The 24,279-nt window shown below is 40.1% G+C and overlaps 1 protein-coding gene across 1 annotated transcript in view; it reads right to left on the reverse strand.

The window, feature by feature from the left end:
* Positions 1–3,431: 3,431 nt before the first annotated feature.
* The window catches only part of Rad23b (RAD23 homolog B, nucleotide excision repair protein), a 50,428-nt gene continuing 29,580 nt past the window's right edge, over positions 3,432–24,279 (reverse strand). Inside the window, exons 5-10 of the mRNA XM_052716527.1 lie at positions 16,430–16,485; positions 13,417–13,544; positions 12,007–12,142; positions 10,869–10,996; positions 9,911–10,111; positions 3,432–4,750 (exon numbers count right to left, since the gene is read on the reverse strand). Of these exons, the coding sequence (XP_052572487.1) occupies positions 4,637–4,750; positions 9,911–10,111; positions 10,869–10,996; positions 12,007–12,142; positions 13,417–13,544; positions 16,430–16,485 (763 nt within the window). The 3' untranslated portion in view covers positions 3,432–4,636. The remainder of the gene's footprint in view (positions 4,751–9,910; positions 10,112–10,868; positions 10,997–12,006; positions 12,143–13,416; positions 13,545–16,429; positions 16,486–24,279) is intronic.

Raw genomic sequence — 24,279 nt, forward strand, 5'->3', positions numbered from 1 at the left:
ACCCTTGATCCTTCTGCCAACACATCCTAAATGCTAGGATTACAAGGTGTGCAACATGACCTCTCCCTGAGGCTGACTGGAAGACAGGCAGGTATCGATACAATCTGCTTTCTGGAGCTGAATCAACTGTCCCCAGCTCTTCACTATCAGCACTGTCCATTGTGGTGCCTTGTGTACCAGCAAAATCCCACTCCAACACACCAGCCTTCTCAGGTCTCTAGCCTTGGACTGAATCATCACTAGCTTTCCCAGTTCTCCAGCCTACAGAATTCCTCATACCCATCTCTCCCAACCTATCTTATTGGTCCCATGTTTCTGGAGAGCACTGACTCACACAAATCCTCTTAAGAGCTAAGGAGAAATAAGGGTGGAGTTTCCTGCTGGGTGGTGGTGGTGCCTTTAATCCCAGCACTTGGGAGGCAGAGCCAGGTGGATCGAGTTCGAGGCCAGCCTGGTCTACAGAGCAAGATCCAGGACAGGCACCAAAACAACACAGAGAAGCCCTGTCTAGAAGAAAAAAAAAAAAAAAAAAAGAGTGGAGTTTCCCAATTTTTACACCATGGCAAACATGGCAGTTGGTCCTCCCGTGTCCACGAGTAGTCACATCCACACACTCAACTTACCGAGCTGTGTCACACACCTGGAATTCCAGGACTTCTGAGTGGCTGAGGCCAGAATAGAGATAAAGCCACGCCAGACTACATGTCAAGTAATAGTCTGGCCAGAGCCCATAATGAAGTGCAGACTCATTCCTCATGCCCAGCTGAAGCTGCACCTGTGCTGACCATGTACATTTTGTCTCACCTAAATCAGCTTAAGTACTTAAAGATCATTGCACTGGGTACTGCCAGCCATCTGCAGATCAAGCATGGGAATTGAACAGTTTATACACAAAGACATTTTATGAGGAGCTTGGGCATCTGGAGACTTTGGGATCCTTGGAGTAGAGAGTTCCTAGAAGCAACTTCCCATGAGTATCAGGAAAGAATTGTGCAACATACAGGGAAATGCTATCCACCAAATACCCAAGGAAGGCAGCTCTGAAAACAAAGCCATTTAAAAGCAGTAAGAACAGGAAACAGCTTGACTGAGGCAGGAGGCACAAGTCTGGATGACAGCTTTTTAGTCTGTTCCTGGAGGATGAGTTAGGATGGCAAAGACCACATTATACACTGGTTTCTTTGGTCTTGGCCCCATCTGTGCAGTGAGAACATAATCTGAGTCCACAACTATGCAAACGAACCATGCTGATAGGGAAGGCTCTCTGCAATAGACTTGTGAGCCTCCTTGCAGGTCCACTACTGCCAGTGCTTGTCCCTTACAAGTCCAAGCCTCTGTCTGCCCTTTGCCTCATCATTGCCCTTACCATTTCCTCTGCAAACTAGTCCTGGAAAAGACCCTGAAGTATGGATCAGTAAGACTGCACTCCTCTTTCCTCTCATCCTGTACCAAGATCCCAGGCCTCTGACTCCCAGATGCACCTACAAACTTCATTCATTATGCCAGTGTGCTCTGGACTAATTCTCATTATCCTACTCCAAGAACAAGAACTATGTAGCAATTCAAAGCAGCCTGAGGCCAGAAGGCTAGCCACAATGGGCACAAGCTGATCCCAGTGGAGAGGTCAAGGATTTAGAAGGAGCTTGTGATGTCCACATGAGAACCAAACTAAGTGAAGACCTGAAGTCATGCATCCCAACATGGCAAGGTGGAAACCACCACAATTTAACAAACGAGGTCAGCCAGAGAACAGGGGAAACTGAAGGGAAGCTGAACGTTTTCTATAGCAAGCCAGGAGCTATTTCTAGGCTTTGTAAGCTTTCAGTTTGTTCCAACCCACAGCAAACCTCACCAGCACAAATATAACTACTAAATGTGCACAGGTGAGCATAAGCAAAACTAGAGCAACGATGAAATGGGAACACTTTCACCCCATAGAACTAGATTTTTAAATTGTTTAAAAGGTTACACAGAGAAACCCTGTCTCAAAAAACAACAACAAAATGTGAAGACCATTTGTAGCCTCTGATTTAGAACACACCAAAAGGATGAAGCCAGGAAGTGTTCACCCCTTTCTTCAGAAAGCAACCACTGCTTGCCCTCTGCTCTCTCTGTTATACCACCCTTACACTGTGTACTGGAACAGAGAGGAAATGGTAATTCTATGCCATCTGTTAGTTTAGTGCCTTCATGAACCTTCAGTTACAGCCCGTTAGGTATCCCAATGCTGGGTACACGTGTTGGCTGAGAACCAGGACCCTGCCACTAGCCTCCTAAATTACAATTCCTGATGAGAACATACCGGTGATGGAAGCAACGTCACTTCTCATCAATGCTTATATATAAGAATCTTAAAAAATGAGAAATGCCATGTCAGATGTGTTGAAAATACTTTATAATCAATTCCCTATAATCCTAGCTATCTAGTACAGGGAACACGTAGTACAGGGTGGAACATTTCAGTACTTTTAAACTATGAAACAAAATATTTGACTAGAAGATTGTAAAATAACTTTACAAATATAAATAGAAGTTTCCTCCTATTTTCTACTGAGCAGCTAAACAATACAATATACTAAAGATGCTAAGTATATCTCAAACGCAAGATTCAAGTACAACAGTCATTGCCATTAAGAGATTTACCCAAAACTACCCGTAATTTAACAGAAACAGTAACAGGCTCAAAAGCCCACTTCACTCATGTATGGTGTTTTGGCTGAGGAAGAAATGGTCACACTGGCCCAAGTTGTCCTCTGGAAATCATTACTCCTACTACTTGCAGTTTTGTGTCCAAAGATAGAAGTTCCACACCAGCAAATTTTGCTGTCACTTTCCAGAGAGAAGCAGCAGCTGCTATTTTTGTAAGCTCCAGGTGTCCAGTCTTATGCTAACATCCTGAGCAGTAAAGGAACAGGCAGAATGTCATTGAAACAAATGGAAGCTCTTCTTCCCCAACCCACTCTGCTCTGCCTTGACACAAGAATGCATTTACTAACTGTTTCATTCTGAGACATCATGAATGGTCCACCAGAAAACACACGGGCAGTATACCATCCAACTGTCTACCACATTTATGGAATAAATACATGAAAATTAAACATGGTATATGGTGAAGGCAAATCATGGTTTCATTTATTTTCACGAAACAAGTTGTGAGCGCATGACGAGCAAGCTTAAGAGTCACCACCAAGTGGTATTGAGCACAGTGCAGGAGACTGGGCAAGGGGTCTTCAAAGCCATCTTCTCACATGGAATGAGATGGTGGGAGACATTACTTCTTTCAATACTTTGTTTATATTCAGGAAAAGAAGATTTGACAAATGCAACAAGATGGCACATGGCCCCTCTTACCATCAAACAGCAATACTAATGAGGGAGTTTCCAAAGAAAAACTGAGATGAGCAAATTCCAAATAAAAGTCAACACTGTGATTGAGATTTTTCTTTTAATATGCCACGAGATATCTTGATTGTATATTTTCCAAAGTACTTTCCAGCCACATCTCCCAACCATACAAAAGTTTTCTCCCATCTTTAAATGCAGTAAAAGATGCTGGATTATAGCCCCACCCACCTCCTCTTGGAAAGCAATGTAATACTAATGGATTCAATGGTAATACATTCTTATCTAATGAAGACATCCACAAGTATCAGAAACCCAATTTTGAAAGATTTGCATTAATTTTGAACTGAATCAGCATTTTGTGGCTTTTTTAAAGGCAGCAGTTTGACTCATGACCTGCTGACAAACGCATTTCTACTGAGGAAAGGGAAGGGTAAGGAGACTGAATGCTGCATTTCTTCATTGGCCCCAAAAGTGCTAATTTCACAAAGGGATACATCAAAAGCAAACATGCAATGGTTGTTTTAAACTTTTTACTGCAATACAACAATGAAGTAAACAGTAATTAGACACCTACCAATTTCCCCCAACAAACAAAGAATGTAAACAGGAAAATAACTCTGCCTATATGTGTACAGCTTCTCAAATCATGTTAGAGGGTCTCACATTCAATAATCAGGTAATTTTAAAATAGCAGTAATTATTTTCATTTTAAGAAAAGTCCCCTTTCTACCCTCCCCACCCCAAGGACTGAACATGAAGAACAGGCTTCCTTTCTCATCAATTTCATATCAACGTGAAGCAGCAACAATGACCATCAATAATTTGGCATTTCTGTTTACAGGTGCTCCAATTTCTTTTTCCAATTTCAAAAAGCCATTATCCAGTGTTGCCATAAAACAGACTGTAGATTCTAGGTAGCAAAGATTCTTTCAGAAACCAATGTTAAGTCAAAGAAAAGAGAAAGCAGGGCATCACACTAAATTTCTGGATCTAATACACTAGAGGAATGAAACCCAGGAAATGTTATCTACTGCTTAGAAGAATAAAGACCTGCAAAGGCGGATGTTTGGTTGTATAGTATTTTACACTGTGGATCTGCAGCATCTGCTAATTGAAGCAGACATGCACGGTATGTATCCCTGCCCTATGTCCTAGCTCCCTCCCTCCCACCCCCACCAACCTACTACCATATACCAAATATTGTGGATATGAGCCCAAGTCACCCCAGACAATCCAGTGAACAAAGTTAGTGTAATGCACTGGTGTGAGTGTGAGATACAAAAGAGTCCCTTCAGTCTTCATCAAAGTTCTGCTGTAGAAGAAAGTTGGCAGCCAAATTCTCATTCTTCTCACAAGCAAAATATGCTTGAATCACAAGTCCTTCAGGAAATCCTAGTGCCTTTAACTGGAAGAAAAGGAAGCAATTAAACTCAACTCATCAATTATGGTCCATCTAGTTTGCTTTCTATTCTAGGGATTGCAGCATCGCCACTGAACACCTTAACCAGTACCACAGAAAATGCTCCTGAAATTACACAAGGTCAGCTCCACTTGAATCTGGATTCACTGTTCAACACTCAGAGGGCAGAGAGAACATTTAACACCTAGATTTAATTTTTTAATTTTGTTCCAGTAAGAAGATTAAACTAACAGGTACTATGTTAAACACCTTCTGGTACCTTCACTAAAAAACAGTAGGTAACTGTTCTGATTTAAAAGTAAATGACCACATAGAAACCTGGGCATCGAATGGTTTCAGTAAGGGAAGGGTTGAGAAAGGGGGAAAGAACACAAAAGACCTTAACTTGCAAAAAGACCAACTTTTCATAAAAGAGAATGTTTTTATTTCTTAACACAGTTTATACTAAAAAAAGTGGGTGACCAATTACAGTACCACTGCATGATGTTATTTTGCAATAAAGACACACAGTACTTTCCATTCATGGGTACTTAAATTTGTAGCATATTTGAAACACTGATTTCATCTACTTAATCTCATTTATAAACGCTTACTAAAATTACCTGAGATCCAATATTCGTTGCTTTTAAAGAATTTAAAGACTCAAGTCAAATAACAGCTTCTATTTTTTATGATTATTACTTCCTTGTCAGATGAATACCTTCCTTAACTGTCTCAATAACTTTCTATTACACACTACTTAAAAGATGACCATTAAGAACTGACAAAAAACCAACCAACCAAAAAAGAAAAACATAAACAAAAAACCCAATCCAACACAATAATTGATTTATAAATCAGAGTAGGAAAAAAAACTAAAAATATGAACTTGTTATCTATGTTGTATCCAAACTAAAACTAGGTTAGTTGAAGTAACAGATCAAGAGACAGGGGACAATCCAACTATACACTCCAATGTGACATACTTAGACTCAAAGACAGAAAGATATTAAAAATGTAAGGATAGAGACATCATGCAAACAATAACCAAAACACAGCTAGAGTAGCTGTAGTTACTAGACAAAAATGTTACCAGAGATGAGGAAAGACATGATAAACATATGTACACAAAACAAAAAGACTGGAAAGAAAAATCATCATTTCAGCTGTACCTGAAGACTTCAATGCTATCACTACCAGTATCAGGATACGATCAGAAAGAGGACCAACAAGGAAAACAAAGGAATTAACCAGCACTATAAGGCACCTAGCCTGACAGCAGAATGTTTCATAAGAGCATATTACAGTCTCAAATATGCACAGAATGTGCTTCAGAAAGAACGGCCCTAAAACAGGACTCAATCAGTTTAAAAAACTGAGGTTATGCAAACTAATTTCTGTGACTGTGATTGGTGGTGCTTACAGCAGTGCTTAGGCCTAGAGTTCAGTATAATTTGTATTAAGACAGACAGACAGACATTGCCAGGGGTATGATTCAGTGCTCTAGAATGTATGAGGCCTTGGGTTCAATCCCTAGTGCCACCCACTAAGAGAGAGAGAGACAGAGAGCGAGAGAGAGAGAGACAGAGAGCGAGAGACAGTGAGAGCAAGAGAGAGACAGAGACAGAAGAGAGAGCTTTTACTTAAATAATTTTAGTTAAGAGAGCTTGGGACTATCATGGAACCCCACTCAGCGTCAGCTTTAGATGGTAGCCTCACTAGGAACTGTTCCTCGGCTCTTTCTGCTTTCCTTTGATGGTGCAAGCCATTTATAATATTCTCTGCAGGAATACAGAAAAAAGGCAGGGGCCCTGTCCTTGTGGGCACCTTTGACTGTGGTTTAATGGTTGTGTACTCTACTCAAAGACTTTACAAGATAACCTGTGATATACTTTTAGTAGGCATTTTATGGAAAAGAGAAATTGCTCTTTTTGATTGACTGAAATTAAGTTCTATATAACCTAGATATATAGATGAACAAAAATCTAACGTTCTGCTACCTTACTTGTAGAAAAATATGAATAAAGAAAATATGTGCCTCATACCAAAAGCAAAACAAAAAACTAACCCAAAGGCAACAAGGAGGGAAATGATAAAGACTAGAGAGAAATACGAGACTTAATATTAAAAACAAAACAACAGCCGGGCGGTGGTGGCACACGCCTTTAATCCCAGCACTCGGGAGGCAGAGCCAGGCAGATCTCTGTGAGTTCGAGGCCAGCCTGGGCTACCAAGTGAGTTCCAGGAAAGGCGCAAAGCTACACAGAGAAACCCTGTCTCGAAAAACCAAAAAAAAAAAAAAAAAAAAAAAAAAAAACAACAACAACAACAAAAACAAAACAACAACAACAACAACAAAAAAAAAAACAGTAACTTTAAAAAAAACTGAAAAAGGGGGACTGGGAGGAGTAGAGGAGGGGAGACTGTGGTCTGGGTGTATTATAAGAGAGAAGAATCTATTTTCAATAAAGAAAAATGAAAGATCAGTAACTGACAAATTAAAAAAAAAAAAAAAAAAAAACCTAAAGATTCAAATTGCTAAAGTAAGGAATAAAATTCAACAAACAGAAACTCCCCCAAGGAAATTGAAGGCTGAAATGGTGACTGATAAAGTCTATCAGATCTTTAAATAATCAAGACCAATTCTTAAATTCTTCCAAAAACCACCCTCCACTCATTCTGTGGGGCCACAATTCCCCACACAATTCCCCACAACACTAAAACAAGACACCTATCACTAAGAAACTACAATGTAGCAACTGTCATGAATATAGGTATAAAAACCCTCAACCCCAGGAGAGTGAATCAAATATCATCTAATGGTTAGTGGGACTTATCCCAGGAATGCAACGTTGACTCAATAGACACAATAAAGTATCTTTTTTTTTTTAAATCATTTGTTCTAATTATTTTATTTGCATTGATGTTTTGCTTGCATGTATGCCTGTGTGAGGGTGTCAGATCTTGGAGTTACAGACAGTTGTGAGCTGCCATGTGGGTGCTGGGAATTGAACCCAGGTCCTCTAAAGAGCTGTCAGTGCTCTTAACTGCTAAGCCATCCCTCCAGCGCCAATAAAGTATTTCTAAGAATAAAGGATGATGATTTGATAAACTTAGGAAAAAAAATTAACAAATGCACAACTTAGGACAAAAGCTCAACAACCTGCCATTAAAGGAAAGAACTTTCTTAACCTGAAAACTCCATGGACATGAACTAACAAATCAATTCAGCAAGACTATGGGAATACAAGATCAATACACAAAACCAAACTATTCTTCCATGTAACTGGTAATGAACACTTTGAAAATAAAAAGAATAATTCCCAACAGCATCAAAAAGAATAGTTCTTAGGAATATAAACTCAAAAGTAGTACAATATTTTTACTTATTCCAGCTATAGAAGACCACTGAACTACCTTAGGAAGAATTAAGTTGTTTTCTTTGAGATGACTACTACATAGTTTACGCTGATCTCAAGACCTGGGATCCTCCAGCTATATCTCCCAGGTGCTGGATCACAATGCTGCTCCATCACATCCATCAGATTTAAGACTGTTAACAAGGGACTCAGTGGGCTCGGCGATGCCTGCTGCAATCCCAGCACTTGCAAAATGGAGGCAGAAGAATCATGACTTCAAGGTCATCCTCATCTACATATCAAGTTGAAAGCCAGCACAGGATATTATATATCAAGACTGCCTCAAATGACAAACCCAAAAATCAAAAAGAAAAAAACAAAAAAAGATGTAGGACATTTCTCAAATGCATCTCCCAGTTGAACATATAAGGGCTCTAAACTCAGCCATCTTTATAAGTTTTACCCCCAGAAACTGGACAAGCTGATCCTGAGATTTACACAGAAGGGTGAGGGATCTGGAACAGCCACAACAATTTTACAAACAAAATTGGAGCATTCAGCACCTTCTGATTTTATACTTCCTAGAAACGTGCAGTAACAGCAGTGAAGAGTGAGGTACTGGCCTCAATGGCATATGGATAAACTGGATCAAAGGATTAAAACTAAGCCAAATTTAACCCTGACACCCATGGACCACTGACTTTTTTGTTTGTTTGTTTGTTTGTTTTGTTTTTCAAGACAGGGTTTCTCTGTGTAGCTTTGAAGTCTGTCCTGGATCTTGCTATGCAGATCAGGCTGGCCTCGAACTCAGAGATCCACCTGCCTCTGCCTCCCAAGTGCTGGGATGAAAGGCATGTGCCACCACTGCCCAGCTACCACTGACTTTTTATAAGAACCCCTAACTTCAAAGTCTTTTCAACAAATGGTGTTGGGATACATGAATATCCACATGCAGTCTCACTCATATTCATAATAAAAGAACAAAGACTAGATCACAGACCTACACATTAAGAGCGATCTGTGAGTTCTTAAGAATTAGTAAATCTTATTTTCACTTGGATTAAACAATGTTCTATATAACACCAAGAAGACAGACAAAATCACAAAGAAAAAAAAAAAGAAAAGAAAGTCTACAATGCAGAAATAAGAAACCAATTTAAACCTAAGCTCAAAAGAAAATGAAAGCTAGGCATGGTGGAACACCACACCTCAGGGTCTCTGTGACCATGTAAGTGTAGGATTCCATGTGATTACCATCTCAAAATACTTTGTTGCAAGTATGGTACTTTCCTGCCTACAAAAGTAAAAATGAGGGAGAGCTAGAGTTACTGACCACAGTATCACAAAATCTAGGTTACTGTATTGCCCAAACCTGCACTGATTCATTCACTTGTTGAGGATAGAAAGGTAATCAAGATAGCCAGTGTCTGATGCTTATTGTACACCACCCTCATATAATTCATCTAGATATTCAACATTTTAGGGACAGGAGAACTAAAATTTGAAATATAAAGACTTTGAATTAGGTATAATGCTTTACTATTTTTCTTGTGTTTTACACCAATGAAAACATTAGTCTACTAATATGTATACCTACCTGATTTATGCAAGAAGGCCCTTTGCTGTTGGGAGGGGGGCAACAAAGGACAAAAAACAAGGGGTGGGGCTAAGCATCCTTACTGCAGTCCCTGGGACAAGGGAACCAAACTGTTTCTGGAGTACAGAAATGCTACAGCTGTATCGCAGCAGGAGCCACCAGCTGGCTAGGGTGACTAAGAAACACAAATCTCCTTTGATTTAAACTCACCCGTTCTATAGCTTCTTTTTCCTGAGGTGTTACTTGAATGTAGTTCATGTGCCCACTTCCAGCTTCTGCAATTCCTCCACTTCCACCTCCGCCTCCTCCGCCTCCACCGCCTCCACCACCTCCTCCTCCACCTTGACCACCTGCTTCCTGAACTGGTTCATTTAGCATCTGAATAAAATGTTCCTGGTGTTGGCTAATTTGCTGTAGTGATTTAAAAAACACAAGAAAATAACACACCATAACATATCGATCATAATTGTCTTCAGGGAAAAGACAATTCTAAATAAAACTAAAAAGCTAAGTCGACATGGTGATTCACACTTTAATTCCAGCACTTGGGAGGCCAAAGCAGAAGCCTCACTATGAGCCTTAGGCTTGCCTGAATCCCATAACAAATTTGAATTTTGGGACAGTTCTATCTAAAAAAGCCAGAAAGAAAAAAAGAAAGAAAAGGAATGATTTCTTTCATTACTATTAAAGAAACACAATAGTTCTGAGAGGTTAACGAAGAGAATGCAAAGTCTTACAAAATACTCCACTCACAAAAAAAGCTACCACGGACCTAGAAACAGAACTTCCTCTTTATGTGTATTTCATTTTCCACACTAGTAGGCCATTCTGTGTACAAAACTCAAATATTTCCTGGTCTGAGCATAAAATGTGCCCACAGGTAGATTTTTCTAAGAGTTAATGTCTCACTAGTAGTAAGATTATGAAAAGTGGTTTAAAAAATTAAACACCCTCTAGCTTCTCTAATACATTAATGTGCTTCAGGAACATGAAAGAGGAAATAAAAACGTTTCCCAAACTTAATTAGTTGACCAAAATAAACTGATTCAATCTTTATATCCCAACTTGTTCTTCAGTATGCCTAGCTAGAACACAGGCTCTGGGTTTAAATATAGTCAAAAACAAACAACATTCCAACTCCATTTTCCAAATTAACATGGATCATCACCTGCAGCAACTGAGGATTCTCTCGACCTATCTGCTGTAGCAAAGCTGGAAGCAGGGAAGGATTCTGCTGGATAATTTGTCGCATCTGTTGAAACTGAGGCTGATTTCGTAAAAATTCAAGGGGGTGGCCTGAAATAGATGCAAACATTTTAAAACAAAAATGGTAAATACATATAACGAAAAGGTAAATAAACTATACATTCAGACAGAACATAAGTCAAATAAAAATGACTTGAGTTCTCAGGTGCAGCAGAGAAAATAAGTCACCAACTCTCTAACCTCAGTGTGCTACCTTTGCTCTAGAGGAATTATACTATCAGCAAAAAGAACGCTGAGAAGCAAGTTCACCCACAATGCCCTGTGAACTGTTATAGAAAACACAAGAAACTGGTGTCCTACATCAAAACAAAAGGTTATCATGTTATTGTGGTTGCTCACAAGTAAGAAACATATTATGTATATACATCACATATATGGATATTTATTTCTATTTTATGTGTAATATTAAAGTGAGACTCAAAGACTAAGTTACCTAATAGGTGATAGATGGAAATACTAAAATCTGAGCCAGAGCTGTGCCTCCTCGTTCCACTATATAACAGAGCCCCAACTGACTGCCAAAATGAGAGCAAGAAATTATCAAAACACAGCCTTTTCAAAACTAGCAGTCTAAGCACTAAGATTCTGGTGGCTTTGAAATTCTAGTCTTTCCCCCACTTTTGCTTTTCGAGACAGGGATTCTCTATGGACCCTGGCTCTCTGGGAATTCTGCTGTGTAGACCAGGTTCCCTCAAACTCAGAGATCTGCCTGCCTCTGTCTCCCGGTGCTAGGATTAAAGGCATGAATGACCACACCCTGCCTGAACTTATGCTTCTTAATAAAGTGAGCCGTCCATTCAGAATGAAGATTGAATTCAAACTGTGAAGCATCTTTTCTTAGAACCAACGAGTGGAATGGGCCCTGCCAACACAGCGACACCGGCGTGCACTACTATACACGTGGTCAAGTCTACTGTTAGCGAAGACACTGAGACTTATCCAAAGGCTCTGGGAATGAACCTCTCCCCGGAAGTACTTCAGATCACACCATCTTACACTCCAAACTCAAGATCCTCGGCCATCAGAGAGAGTCACTTTACCTCCAGCACTAGTTGTTGTCGTTGCTGTGGTGGTTGCTGCAGCTGCCGCCACTGCTGGAGACTGAGGAGTTCCAGTACTCACTGCCTGGGGAGGAGGATCAACCACAGCCTGACTTTCTCTATCTCCAGGGATTCCCTGCAACCCAATTTCCAAGCTTTAAGACATCTCACAAACATACAGGCTAAATAGTATATACAGTAAAACATCTATGCTTATTGAACATCATTGTCTATGTGTAAGATACATGTCTGCTTCACCAAACACAGAAGGTTATTCATCTTAGAAAGGGTTGATAGTGTGTAGAACTCAGTGCTGTAGTGTAAGGCAGCACTCTTCAACAGACTTCCAGTGATAGGTAGCCTGTCCAATAACAACCACAACCCATGTACAATTAAACTCTAAGAATAGCAATAACTAAAGCGTTCCATCTTCGTGGGGTTCCAGATGACTTTTTGCTGCAGAGGCTTTTGTAAGTCGTCACTCAGTAACACAAAGGATTGTATTTATAACATCAGGAACATTTAGGATAACGGTGACAGTTCTGAAATGACTCTGGCGGGGGAGGGGGTTTGGTTGAAGAAATGAAAACCAGGCAACTCCTCTACTGACACATTTTTCTGAGCAATATCATCTAGAAAGTGCCACATATAAAAACTTTCAAAATTGACAAAATAGGCATGAAATAAATTTCAAGAGTTTAAAATTTCAAATGATGCTTTTTGTATGCTTCAAGCATTTATCTTTTTGAAATTATTGCAGTTTAAAAGTGCACCCAGAGTTTCTATTTTGATGCACAAGATTTAAAGAAATAGCAGTTACACCTATTTAAAAATCCATCCAAATCTTAAGACTTTAACAGATGGTGATTAAGTCCATTTGCTATTAGACACAAGGCAAACTCGTTGAGGAAAGACAGGTAGTGAGCAGTGGCTAACAGTGCACCTGCACTGGAGGCCCTGAAAGCAGCTGCTTTTGATGTGGAGTCACTGAAGGCTAAGACTATTGGTCCAGGATCCAGAGCTTCCATCAAATTTTCAAACAAAAATGCTAATGCTGCTTCCTCACAGAGGACAACTCAAATTTTGCTCTAAATAATTCACATTAGGTTATACGAGCAGCTAAAATCTACTAAGATGTTAGTCTACTCAATTAGAAAGATGCCCTCTCCAGAGCTTCAGTGGTGTGTAAGGTACCACCCAGAGCCACTTCATAACTCACCATCATGGCATTTTCTAATTAAAATCATTTCAGAATCATTTTCAAAAGGTTACATCTCATCAACACAAAATGTAGACACTAGGGTGGGGAGAGCAAACTATCTAGCATATAGTATTTGCCACTGAACTGTTCACTCATCTTATTTTCTTTAAAGAGTTTGATACTAAAGAGAATGAAAATACACTTCTCACCATTAGAAGATATTCCACAGCTCTGTCAGGATTGTTGAAACTGGCTCTCAGGGCTGCAATTACTTGCTCTCGTTCGTAGCCCATTGACATGATCTCAGTTACCATATTCTCGTAAGACTGACCTGTCACTAAACAGGTATGTGGGGGATAAGGAAAAAGTATATGAACATTCAAGAACATTCTCTCCACACTTCTTGACTGTATGATGTCTATAGTGTTTTCTATACTACTATGCTGAACAAAGACAACAGTATAAAAGTCAACATTTATGCAAGCAGGCAGAATGCCCTCCCATAAAAAAATGTCCATGTTCTAATTCCCAGAACCTATAAATACATAGGTTATGTGGCAAAGGGAAGTGGGCCTGCTTATCAGCTGACTCTCCAGATGGGCCTGATGTCACTGACAATGGTCCTTAAAAACAGTGACAGGGGCTGGAGAGATGGCTCAGAGGGTAAGAGCACTGACTGCTCTTCCAGAGGTCCTGAGCTCAATTCCCAGCAACCATATGGTGGCTCACAACCATCTGTAATGAGATCTGGTGCCCTCTTCTGGCCTGCGGTAATACGTGCTGTAAACATAATAAATAAATAAATTAAAAAACAACAAACAAAAAAAACAGAGACAGAAAGAGGGTTAGAGATGACGAAAATACAAGCAGAATCAGAGCTCTGCTGCTGTCTTTGCAGGTGGAGAAAGGGTCTGCAAGCCTCTAGAATCTGACTAGGTTCTCCCAGTCTCAAACAGTCTTACTGACTCCTTGGTATCAGTCAGCAAGAACAGTGTCAAAAGTTCTGACCTACAAAAATGGCCAGATAACAAACTGTTTTATGGCACTAAGTTTGTGGTAACTTAGAAAAGCAACAGAAAATTAAGTGTTTTTATAAGCATAGTAGAAATATCAGGTATAAATACAACAAAGAATTCACAGGTCAGGGAAGGAAACCTGTTAATAAGAGACAAAAAAAAAAAAAAGACACAAACAAATGGGTTGTTCACTTGTAATCTCACTATTTGGAAGGCTGCTCTGAGTTTAAGGTCAGCCTTGGCTACAGAAGTTCAATGGCAGTATGGGATATAAAGACAAATTCTGTCTCACAAAAACCAAGAGACAGTCCTTTTTTTTTTTTTTTTTTTTTCGAAACAGGGTTTCTCTGTGTAGCTTTGCGCCTTTCCTGGAACTCACTTGGTAGCCCAGGCTGGCCTCGAACTCACAGAGATCCGCCTGGCTCTGCCTCCCGAGTGCTGGGATTAAAGGTGTGCGCCACCACCGCCCGGCCATTTTTTTTTTAAAATGTATTTCAAACTATCAATTCTGATTGTGTAATAAGATTTGTGTTTTACTTTCTTCTTTTGACACTTTGCATTTTCAAACTGATGGGAAACAAAGGCTAGTAAGACACAATTTCACACCCAAAGATGGAGTTACTTGTATTGTAAGTCAGTCACTGGGCACGGACTAGCTCCAATCTTCCCAGATGGATGTTATCTTGTCTTAATGAAAGAAAGCTACACCCACTCTCAACTCATGTCTATTAAAACTATCTTCTTTTCCACTTGTGTTCTGGGTACCACTGCCTTTCTTAGCATCTCAGAAAGTGGATTTGGTTAGAGTCTCCCTTCTCCACTCCCAGCTCTGCCCTCTAATTTAACTGACCAGCAGCCATGTGTCACCTATAAACAACAGCAAGCACACTGGTGCAAGCAAGTGAGGGCACAAAGACATCTGTGGAGTCTGTAGATTTCCTATTTGGAAGTTTGAATAAACAAGTCTACAAGTTCAGAGGGAAATGAATAGCACAGGGGGAATCCCTACAGCATATACATGGTATTTAGCCACTCCCATAGTCTAAATGTTTAACTATGGCCTAAAGCAGAACCACAGAAAACACATAATTATAGTCAGAATAATAAGATTTTAATAGAGTACTTGAGAAGAATGGTCTGAGTTATAGAATGGGAAGAGAGGTATTACAAAAGCCGAATGGGAAGTTAAAGAAGCAGGGACTCAACAGAGCAAAGACTGCAGAGCAGAGACCATGGGATTACAAAGCAGAGAAAGAATGGATCCAGGTGACATACAGACATAAATGCAAGGGTGCTAGCATTCCTATTTGTTGGCTTCTTGACCAATTCAGAAATTGTTCTGCTTCCTACAGACTGAAACACGAGCGAAATTATGTTATGCCTCTCCTTAAAAATTGTGTAAGCATGGCTAGGCAGCGGTGGTGCATGCCTTTAATCCCAGCCCTCAGGAGGCAGAGCCAGGCTGATCTCTGTGAGTTCGAGGCCAGCCTGGTCTACAGAGCAAGATCCAGGACAGGAACAAAAACTACACAGAGAAACTCTATCTTGAAAAACAAAACAAAACACAAAAAAAGTGTAAGTAAAATCATCAACACTATGACCAGAAACTTAGATGTAGCAGCAGCAGCAACAACAAAAGGCATAATTTACTTGGCTCCTGCTCAAGAGCACCAAAGCACTCTACTGTCGCAAGACTGTTAACATCCAGAACCTTTACTAGTCTTAGAGACAAGTGCCAACTGGCTTTGGCTCTGAAGCTACAGAACAGTTACCATTCTCTATGTAACCCTCTTCTCTACAACTGATGGCTGTCCGTGTATGAAGTCGCATGCCTTCAGTCTCATGAATGAATACTTATTGATAGTATTTGGTGGCAGCTTTGTCCCAGGACAGTCAAAAGACGAAATTCTGAATTTGGTATACACCCAGGAAACCTACATTTTGTCACTAAATACAATAAGGACAGCAAGGAGTTAAAGCTCAACTAGCTCAGGACTAACCTGTAACCAGCATCGTCAGTGCTATTGGAATGCTGCTGCTGGGGAGACCAGAAGCCAGTCACACAAGTGAGCGGACCTATCCCAGCCCTCTACCCACCATACCAAAACAGGAACAAGGATAGCGGCCAATAAACATCAAAACACGAACTGTACCAGAAGGCAAAATAGCACTGTCTGACCAGTTGTTTTGTAAGTTAGACACTCACCAAGGGCACTTGTTGCATCTTCAAAAAGATTTGACCGGGAAGAATCTCCTGGTGTACTGTAAAGGGATTTTTGAAAAGTCACATTTCAAAAAGTATGCAAAATTCATGTAAATTATTATAGTAACTAATTTCTAAAGAATTCTTTAAGTATTAAAATCACCAGGTAAGTTAATCTCTTAGAGATTATGCCCATAGATTTACCTGTAGGATTTATAGTTAAGGAAAAATTTTCAATATTAAGGCTACTTCTGAGACTCTGTCATTCTAAATAACATCAAAAAGACAAACAATGACCCCCCCACCCTTTTTTTGTTTTTAGAGACAGGGTTTCTCTGTGTAGTTTGGTGCCTTTCCTGGAACTTGCTTTGTAGACCAGGCTGGCTTCGAACTCACAGAGATCCGCCTGCCTCTACCTCCCAAGTGCTGGGATTAAAGGTGTGCGCCACCACCACCCGGCCATAAACAATGCCTTTAAAGAAAACTTGCTCTAAGAAGTATGAGAATGATACTGCAGTTAAAATTACCCATAAATCAAGTCATAGCAGGAGAAATATCAAAAGTAGCTCATGATAAAGTATCACATGTAGAAACAAATGATGCTGGCAAGTCTTTCACAGTGAGGTTTCCTAAGGAAATTTCAACAATGATAGGGAAAGAAGGCATACAAGTTAGGGAAGATAGCATACACAAAAGAAGGAAACTGCAGGTGGGGGTGCAGATCCTGTCCTAACCTAAAGGAAACCAATTTTAAAGGCATAAATAAGGTCTCTGGTTAATGCTGAGCAACACACATGCGCACCCCTATGTCTCTGTTTTGTTGGGGAATCAGATTAAGTTCAAAATAAAAGGTCGGACAAACAAGGCACCATAAAAGGCCATGGAGATGTTGACAGTGGATACACGTGTGTATACATGACAAAGTAGACGTGAAGCCATCTAGAGGAGTCTAGAGGAATCAAGGTGGCAAATGGGAGGAGCAATGAAAGGAAGGGTGAAGTGATGGGAGGAACTATGCTCAGTGTACAATATATATATAATATATATATATTGTATATATATATTATATATATATATGACTATTAAGTAGCAAAGCAATTACAAGTTTTATTTTTAGTGTATGTATGCATGTCTATGGTGCCTTGGAGGTAAGAAGGGGCATTAGATCTTCTGGACCTGGAGTTACAGACAGGTATAAGCCACCCCATGGGTGCTGGAAACTGAACTCCAGGTCCTCTGCAAGAGCAACTAGTGCTCTTAACAACTAAATCATCTCTCCAGCACTAGTATTACAAATTTTAAAGTGACAGCAGTAGTAAATAATCATATGCATTCCATACATTTACACTTCATTCCAATTTAGTTTTTAAATTACATTTTTAAAATGCATTTGTGTGCATATGTAATCTGTGTGGGCATAGTGCACATCACAGATAAAGGACAACTGGCAGGGGCTGGTTCTCTTCTTCTATCATGTGGGCAAGTGACTCAAACTTAGGTGGTCTGGCTTTGCATCAAGTGCTTCTACCCACCGAGCCTTCTCACTAGCCCTCATACCAATTTTAAGAACAAAAACACAGCCAGGCATAGTGGATCAGCAAGTTAGAGGCCACCCTGGGATACACAGTTAAGATAAAACACACGTGCACGTATGCAAGCACCCATTCATACACATCATAAGTCAGCTCTTACAGGTGAAATTAAGGACTCACATCCCAAGTTAAGACATTTCAAGCTTTGGTTTCATCAATACCGTACTGTCAAAAATAGTATCTCACATACACTCCAAGTATTGTAGGCACAGTTACTGCTAGTAACATATGCAGAAAAATACCCAGCACCATAGCATCCATTCCCATTATCACAACTAATACTGTAGCATAATTTTTATAGTTTCTTCAAATAATAAGCATATAAAAGAGGTAAAGTTTCAAAAGAATATATAAAAATCAAATAATTTCTCTGCCCGAGGTCATTACCCACAGAGACAACCACCAAGATACCAGTTTTTTTTTTTTCCCCCCATGTGGGTGCTAGGAACTCCAGTCATCTCCAGGATTAGTCAGTGCTTTTTTTTTTGTTAAGATTTATTTATTATTAGCTGGGCGGGTGGTGGCGCATGCCTTTAATCCCAGCACTCGGGAGGCAGAGCCAGGCGGATCTTTGTGAGTTCAAGGCCAGCCTGGTCTACAGAGTGAGATCCAGGAAAGGTACAAAGCTACACAGAGAAACCCTGTCTCAAAAAACCTTTAAAAAAAAAAAAAAAGATTTATTATTATACAGTGTTCTGCCTGCTTGTATGCCTTTATGTCAGAAGAGGGTACAAGATCTCATTACAGGTGGTTGTAAGCCACTATATGGATGCTGGGAATTGAACTCAAGACCTCTGGAAGAGCAGCCAGGGATCTTAACCACTGAGCTACCTCTCCAGCCCCACCAGTTTCTATTTTAAGGAATAATTATGTCTTAGTTTTGTTTGCACGGGGTTTCATGTTTATTTTACTTTTTATATTACCCAGGCTGGACTTGAACTCATGATCTTCCTGGTTCAGCCTCCCAAGTGCTGGGATTGTAACCATGTACCTTCACACATAACACCCTCCTTACTAGTTTCTGTAGTTTAATTTAAAATGTAATCTAGGTCAACATGCCCAGGTCTATGTCAGTATTTTCCTACAAATTCATAGTCCATCTAGTGGGCCCAAACAAGCTCCATTAAGCTCTGCTGTAGCATGAATCTTAAAAGGTCTTATTAATAAAAATCAAACCCAGAGCCAGGTACTGGGGTGAATGCTAGAAGATCAGAGAAGCAGAACAAGCCACAGCTTCCTCACCTCGCCAATTCCTCAGCTGATCCTGCTTCCTCAGACTGGAAGCCTCTGAGTCCTTATACAGAATAGATCTCAGCTGAACTGTGCTGCTCAAAAGCCTAAAAGCTTAATCAGACTCACTTACTGGGATTAAAGGCATGAGTCACCATGCCTGGGTGTTTCCAGTGTGGCTTTAAACTCAGAGATCCTCATGGATCTCTGCCGCCCAAGTGATAGGATTAAAGGAGTGTGTGCCACCATTTCCTGGCCTCTGTCTATCTAGTGGCTGCTCTGTCTTCTGACCCCAGATAAGTTTATTAGGATGCACAATATTTTGAGGGACACAATGTATCACCACACTCTCCGGTCATTAAGCTCTACGTAGGTTCGTTTCTAACATGTATTCTTTTCCTCTAGTTTCTAACTTCATCTTACATGGAATCTTTGTCCTTTAATAACTGATTCTTGATAGCATACAATGAGAAATCCATGTTTTTCCCCTCAGATGATGAAGCATTTACAGAGTGTGACATTACTAATGGATCTGTACATTAAGTTATATTTAGGTGTTGGTCTACAGTGCTGTCTATCCCCCCGAGCACTCCAGCTAATGAGAGCTAATCAAATGTTTAGTCACTACTGTGTGAATACAGTTTGGAATCTTGCAGGATTACTCTCCTCTGCAATAATTTGTACAATTTTTTAATGTTATTTTAAAAATAAATTCCTTTAAGCACTTAAAACTGTGGTGTACTTTAAATGCCATTCCTCAGTCTTGACTGTCTCCCCACTTTTCCTTCCTACTAAACCACAGAGACAACCACTCCGTATACATTGAAAGGCATGTCCAGACACCAGAGAGATGTAATAAAAATCACAAGACATATTTACAGAAATGTACAATTCTGCTTTGTAGCGCTTAGCTTCTGCTTCTGGCTTCTGTTGTTCTATAGCCTCTGCCACGTAGAGGAAAGTCCCAGCTGGGTGTTGCAACAGTGCTGCAGTCCCAGCACTCAGTAGGCCCACTCCAAAGTTCCACGATAGCATTGGTAAGACAGAATTCGGGCTGACTCAAATGCGCCCTTGACAAACAATACTGACCTCACAAAGCACACATGCAGTTTCATTCTTTTTTTTTTTTTGAGATTTAATGTATTTTGTCTACATGTATGTCTATGTAGCACACACATGCCTGCTGCCTGCAGAAGCCAGAAGAGGGCGTCAGATCCCCTGAGACTAAGTAACAGATGGTTGTGAGCCACCATGTGCTTGTTGGGAAGTAAACCCAGGTCCTCCCCTGCAACATTTCTCCAGTCCACAAGTGCACTTTCTTTATGGCAGTCATCAACAGCATGATCTGTACTGTTCACGAGTAGCTTATCAAGAACATAAACAAAATGTCTGGCCAGCAGTGATGGAGAAGCCTCCAGTATACCTCCCAACACCTAGTCATTGAGTTTTGTGCTTTAAAAGGACACATTTATCTTGTTTTCTTGACGTTCTGTCATCCTCCTTAAAGTTACATTACTTTGAGAAAAAAGAGTAGCTAACTGTGAACTTTAGCAATATATAGAGATTAACATGGCCCCTGCACAATAATGACATGCAAAATCGTTTAGTGTTCCATAATTCAAAAAGAGACTAAGTAACTAATGTATAAATCCAACTAAGAAGTCTACAGTCAGCCAGACAGTGGCACACACCTTTAGTCCAAGCACTCACGAGGCAGAAGTAGGTGCATATTTGAGTTCAAGGCCAGCCTAGTCTACATAGTGAGTTCCAAGACAGCTAGAACTACACAGAGAAACTCTGCCTCAAAAAACCCAAACAGGCCGGGCGGTGGTGGCGCACGCCTTTAATCCCAGCACTCGGGAGGCAGAGGCAGGCAGATCTTTGTGAGTTCGAGGCCAGCCTGGTCTACAGAGCGAGATCCAGGAAAGGCGCAAAGCTACACAGAGAAACCCTGTCTCGAAAAACAAAAAAACCCAAACAGAAAAAGTCTACAGTCTGCTTTCCTAGATCACTAGCCATCCTTTCCTAACTTACATAACTCTCAGAAGACCTTAAAAAGTTAATTTAAAATTTTTGTTCTTTAACAATTTCGTGTGTGTACTTACTGTATTATGACCATATCCACCCATTTGCTCCTATTCACCACAAGCTCATACATACATAACATATATTTAATGTCTCTTGATCATATCCACCCAACTCTCTGCTATTACCTATCCCCCAACTCTCCCCCTCCCACCCACCTTCATGTCTCCTTCTTTTTACTAAATTCCTTTCTACATAAGGATGCAAAGGTTTAACCTGATTCTGGTGATCTTCCAGTGTGCAAGAGAGCAGAATGCATTCTAGATGTATATGGGGAGAAAGGGTTTAGATTAGGCAATGGTGTCACAGATGTTGGAAAAAAAAAAGTGTTCCAGGTTAACACAAGAAATATATTCCCTAAGCTTTATACTATTTCTCAACTATAGGCAGGAGATTCTAGACTCTTTCAAAGCACAGCTGACTGGGTCAGACATGGTGTTGGAAGATATTTGATTACACTGTGTTAAAGATATGTTACTGTGATTGGTTTAATTAAAAAAAAAAAAAAAAGCTTAACCGTCAATAGCAAGGCAGGAGGTATAGGTAGGACTTCTGGGAGAAAGACGAAGGAGGAGAGAAATCAGAGGTGCCAGGAGACACGGAGAGGAAATAGGAGGTAATGGCACGTGGCAGTTCGTGGATTAAGGAAATAGGTTAATTTAAGTTACAAGAGCTGGTTAGGAACAAGCCTAAGCTATACGCCAAGCTTTCATAATTAATACAAAATCTCCCTGTCATTATTTGGGAGCTGGCTGGCAGGACAAAAACAAACAAACAAAAAAAAAAAACTTGTTACAACATGGAAGTCACATTTAGGTGCAAAACGCTAAAGCAAAGGGGTTCCATAACCCATGTCAAACCATCTTCTAAAAACACATAAACCTCCTGAAAGAAGCAATTCATAAACTGTTTCAAGCTGTATGCCATACTGTGTGCCATTCTGAGCAGCATGATGAAATACTGTGCTGCCAGTTTCTACCTGAGTCATGAACCCATCATTTCCATGCTATATATTCACTTGTCTACTGGTCCCTTAAGCAGTCTCAATTACCAGAGCCACTGTTAAGGTGTCACAGTATAGTGTTTATGAAACTTTTATTTTAATAATGCCGCGCCCCCACCCCCAAAATCAAGAGCAGTGATGCTGAGAAATGAAATATGCTGGAGAAGCTTCCCTTAAGTGACTGAATGAAAGTTCTCAATTTACCTGGGGGTGGAGGGGTACAGACTAGCAAATCTACAGGACCATCAGACATTTTAAGAGAGTACATTTCAAAGACTTATTTTTGGAGACAGGATTCCTCTGTATAACAGCCCTAGCTGCCCTGCAACTCATTATTTGACTAGGCTGGCCTCAAACTCACAGAGATCTACCTGCCTCTGCCTCCCAAGCCCTGGGATTAAAGGTGTGCCTAGTATGCCTGGCTCAAGGAACTTTTTTGTTCAAAACATAATCTTGCTTTGTAGGCCCATTTTGCCTTTGAACTTGCAATTCTTCTGCTTCGGCCTCTGGAGTGCTCAGGTTAGCCATGAATACAACAGCTGGTTCACATTTTAATTTCATTAGTCATTAATCTCTTACTATGCCTAATTTAAGTTTATAGATTAAACCTTACCAGGGGCATGTGTATTTAGGGGGAAAAAAAACAGCACAGTTCCCTTTGTATGGTTTCAGGTACCTACTGGACATCTGGAACACATCCCTTGTATAAGGGGCAAATATGTATTATATATTGCCATGAATACCATAAATGTTTCCCATGTTTTCAAATCATTTCCAATCACTGCCTGTTTTCCACAGTGACTGGCTCTGACTCTAAGATCATGTAACTTCTTCTACTGGTGTTCCAAGTTATACTAAGACACAAAACAGAAATAGCCTAGTGCCAGTTTCAGGTTGGCTATAATAGAACTCATATTTTAGATAGCACAGGGAATCCCTTCTATGGTTTCCAGCCAAAATTACTAAGAATAAAGCATTTGCTTTGCCCTATCATTATCACTTAAGGAACACGCCCATCCCCCTCCAAAAACCCACCCCACAATCCTGTCAAAAAACTGCTTAGTAATCCTCACTGCAATTTCTCCCCATCCCTCTCATTTGACCAGGTTTCAGTCAGGAGCAGTGACTTTGGTAATAATGAGGAAGAAACTCTGGCTAGGAGGCTATAGCTAAGAGTCTTCTAGGAAAGCTGCAGGTGCCAGGCATCTCCTATAACAGTACTTCTGAATAAATGGGTCCATGTTGTTTCTAGCTGTTGGGTCAACAAAAGGAGTCAGGTCAAAGAGCAACTACTGCTGACTCTTACCTAGCAGTCAGTCACTACACATGCACCACTTTCCACTTAACTTTAGATTATCTTAGTATGACCCACATTTTGTAGATGAGGAAAATACCCAAAGATCGTAATTGCTTTTCTTAAATTATCAAAGCTAACAAATGTCAGAAGGAAATACAATGCAATACAGCAACTGAATTATTTACTGATATGAAAGGATGCTTATGTTTCATATATAACAATGGCCACAATCACAACAAATAAAAATGATATGCCAATATTATTTTACAATTATGATTCTTTTTGTAACTTACATATCTTAAACATCTCTATTCAAAATGAGAAGCTTTTCAATACAGATTTTTAAAAAATGAAGAATATAGAAATCTGTGTGACAGAATGTATGCCTATATTATTAATAGTAAAGTATCAATATAGACACAAACCAGCTGGAAGAACTCAGCTGATAAAGGTCCTGCCATGCAAGCTAAAGAACCTAATGTGGAATCTCCAGAAACCATGTTAAAGTAGGGTGCAGTGGCATGCCCCTTTAACTCCAGCACTGTGACGATGATAAGTGGTAGATCCCAAAGGTTCATGGGACAAGCCTAGCCAAACTGGCAAGCTCTGAATTCAGCCAAAGATCCTGTCTCATATAAATAGGGTG

Source organism: Peromyscus californicus, unplaced genomic scaffold, assembly GCF_007827085.1.
Source record: "Peromyscus californicus insignis strain IS unplaced genomic scaffold, ASM782708v3 Scaffold_5__1_contigs__length_169319896, whole genome shotgun sequence".
NCBI lineage: Eukaryota > Metazoa > Chordata > Mammalia > Rodentia > Cricetidae > Peromyscus > Peromyscus californicus.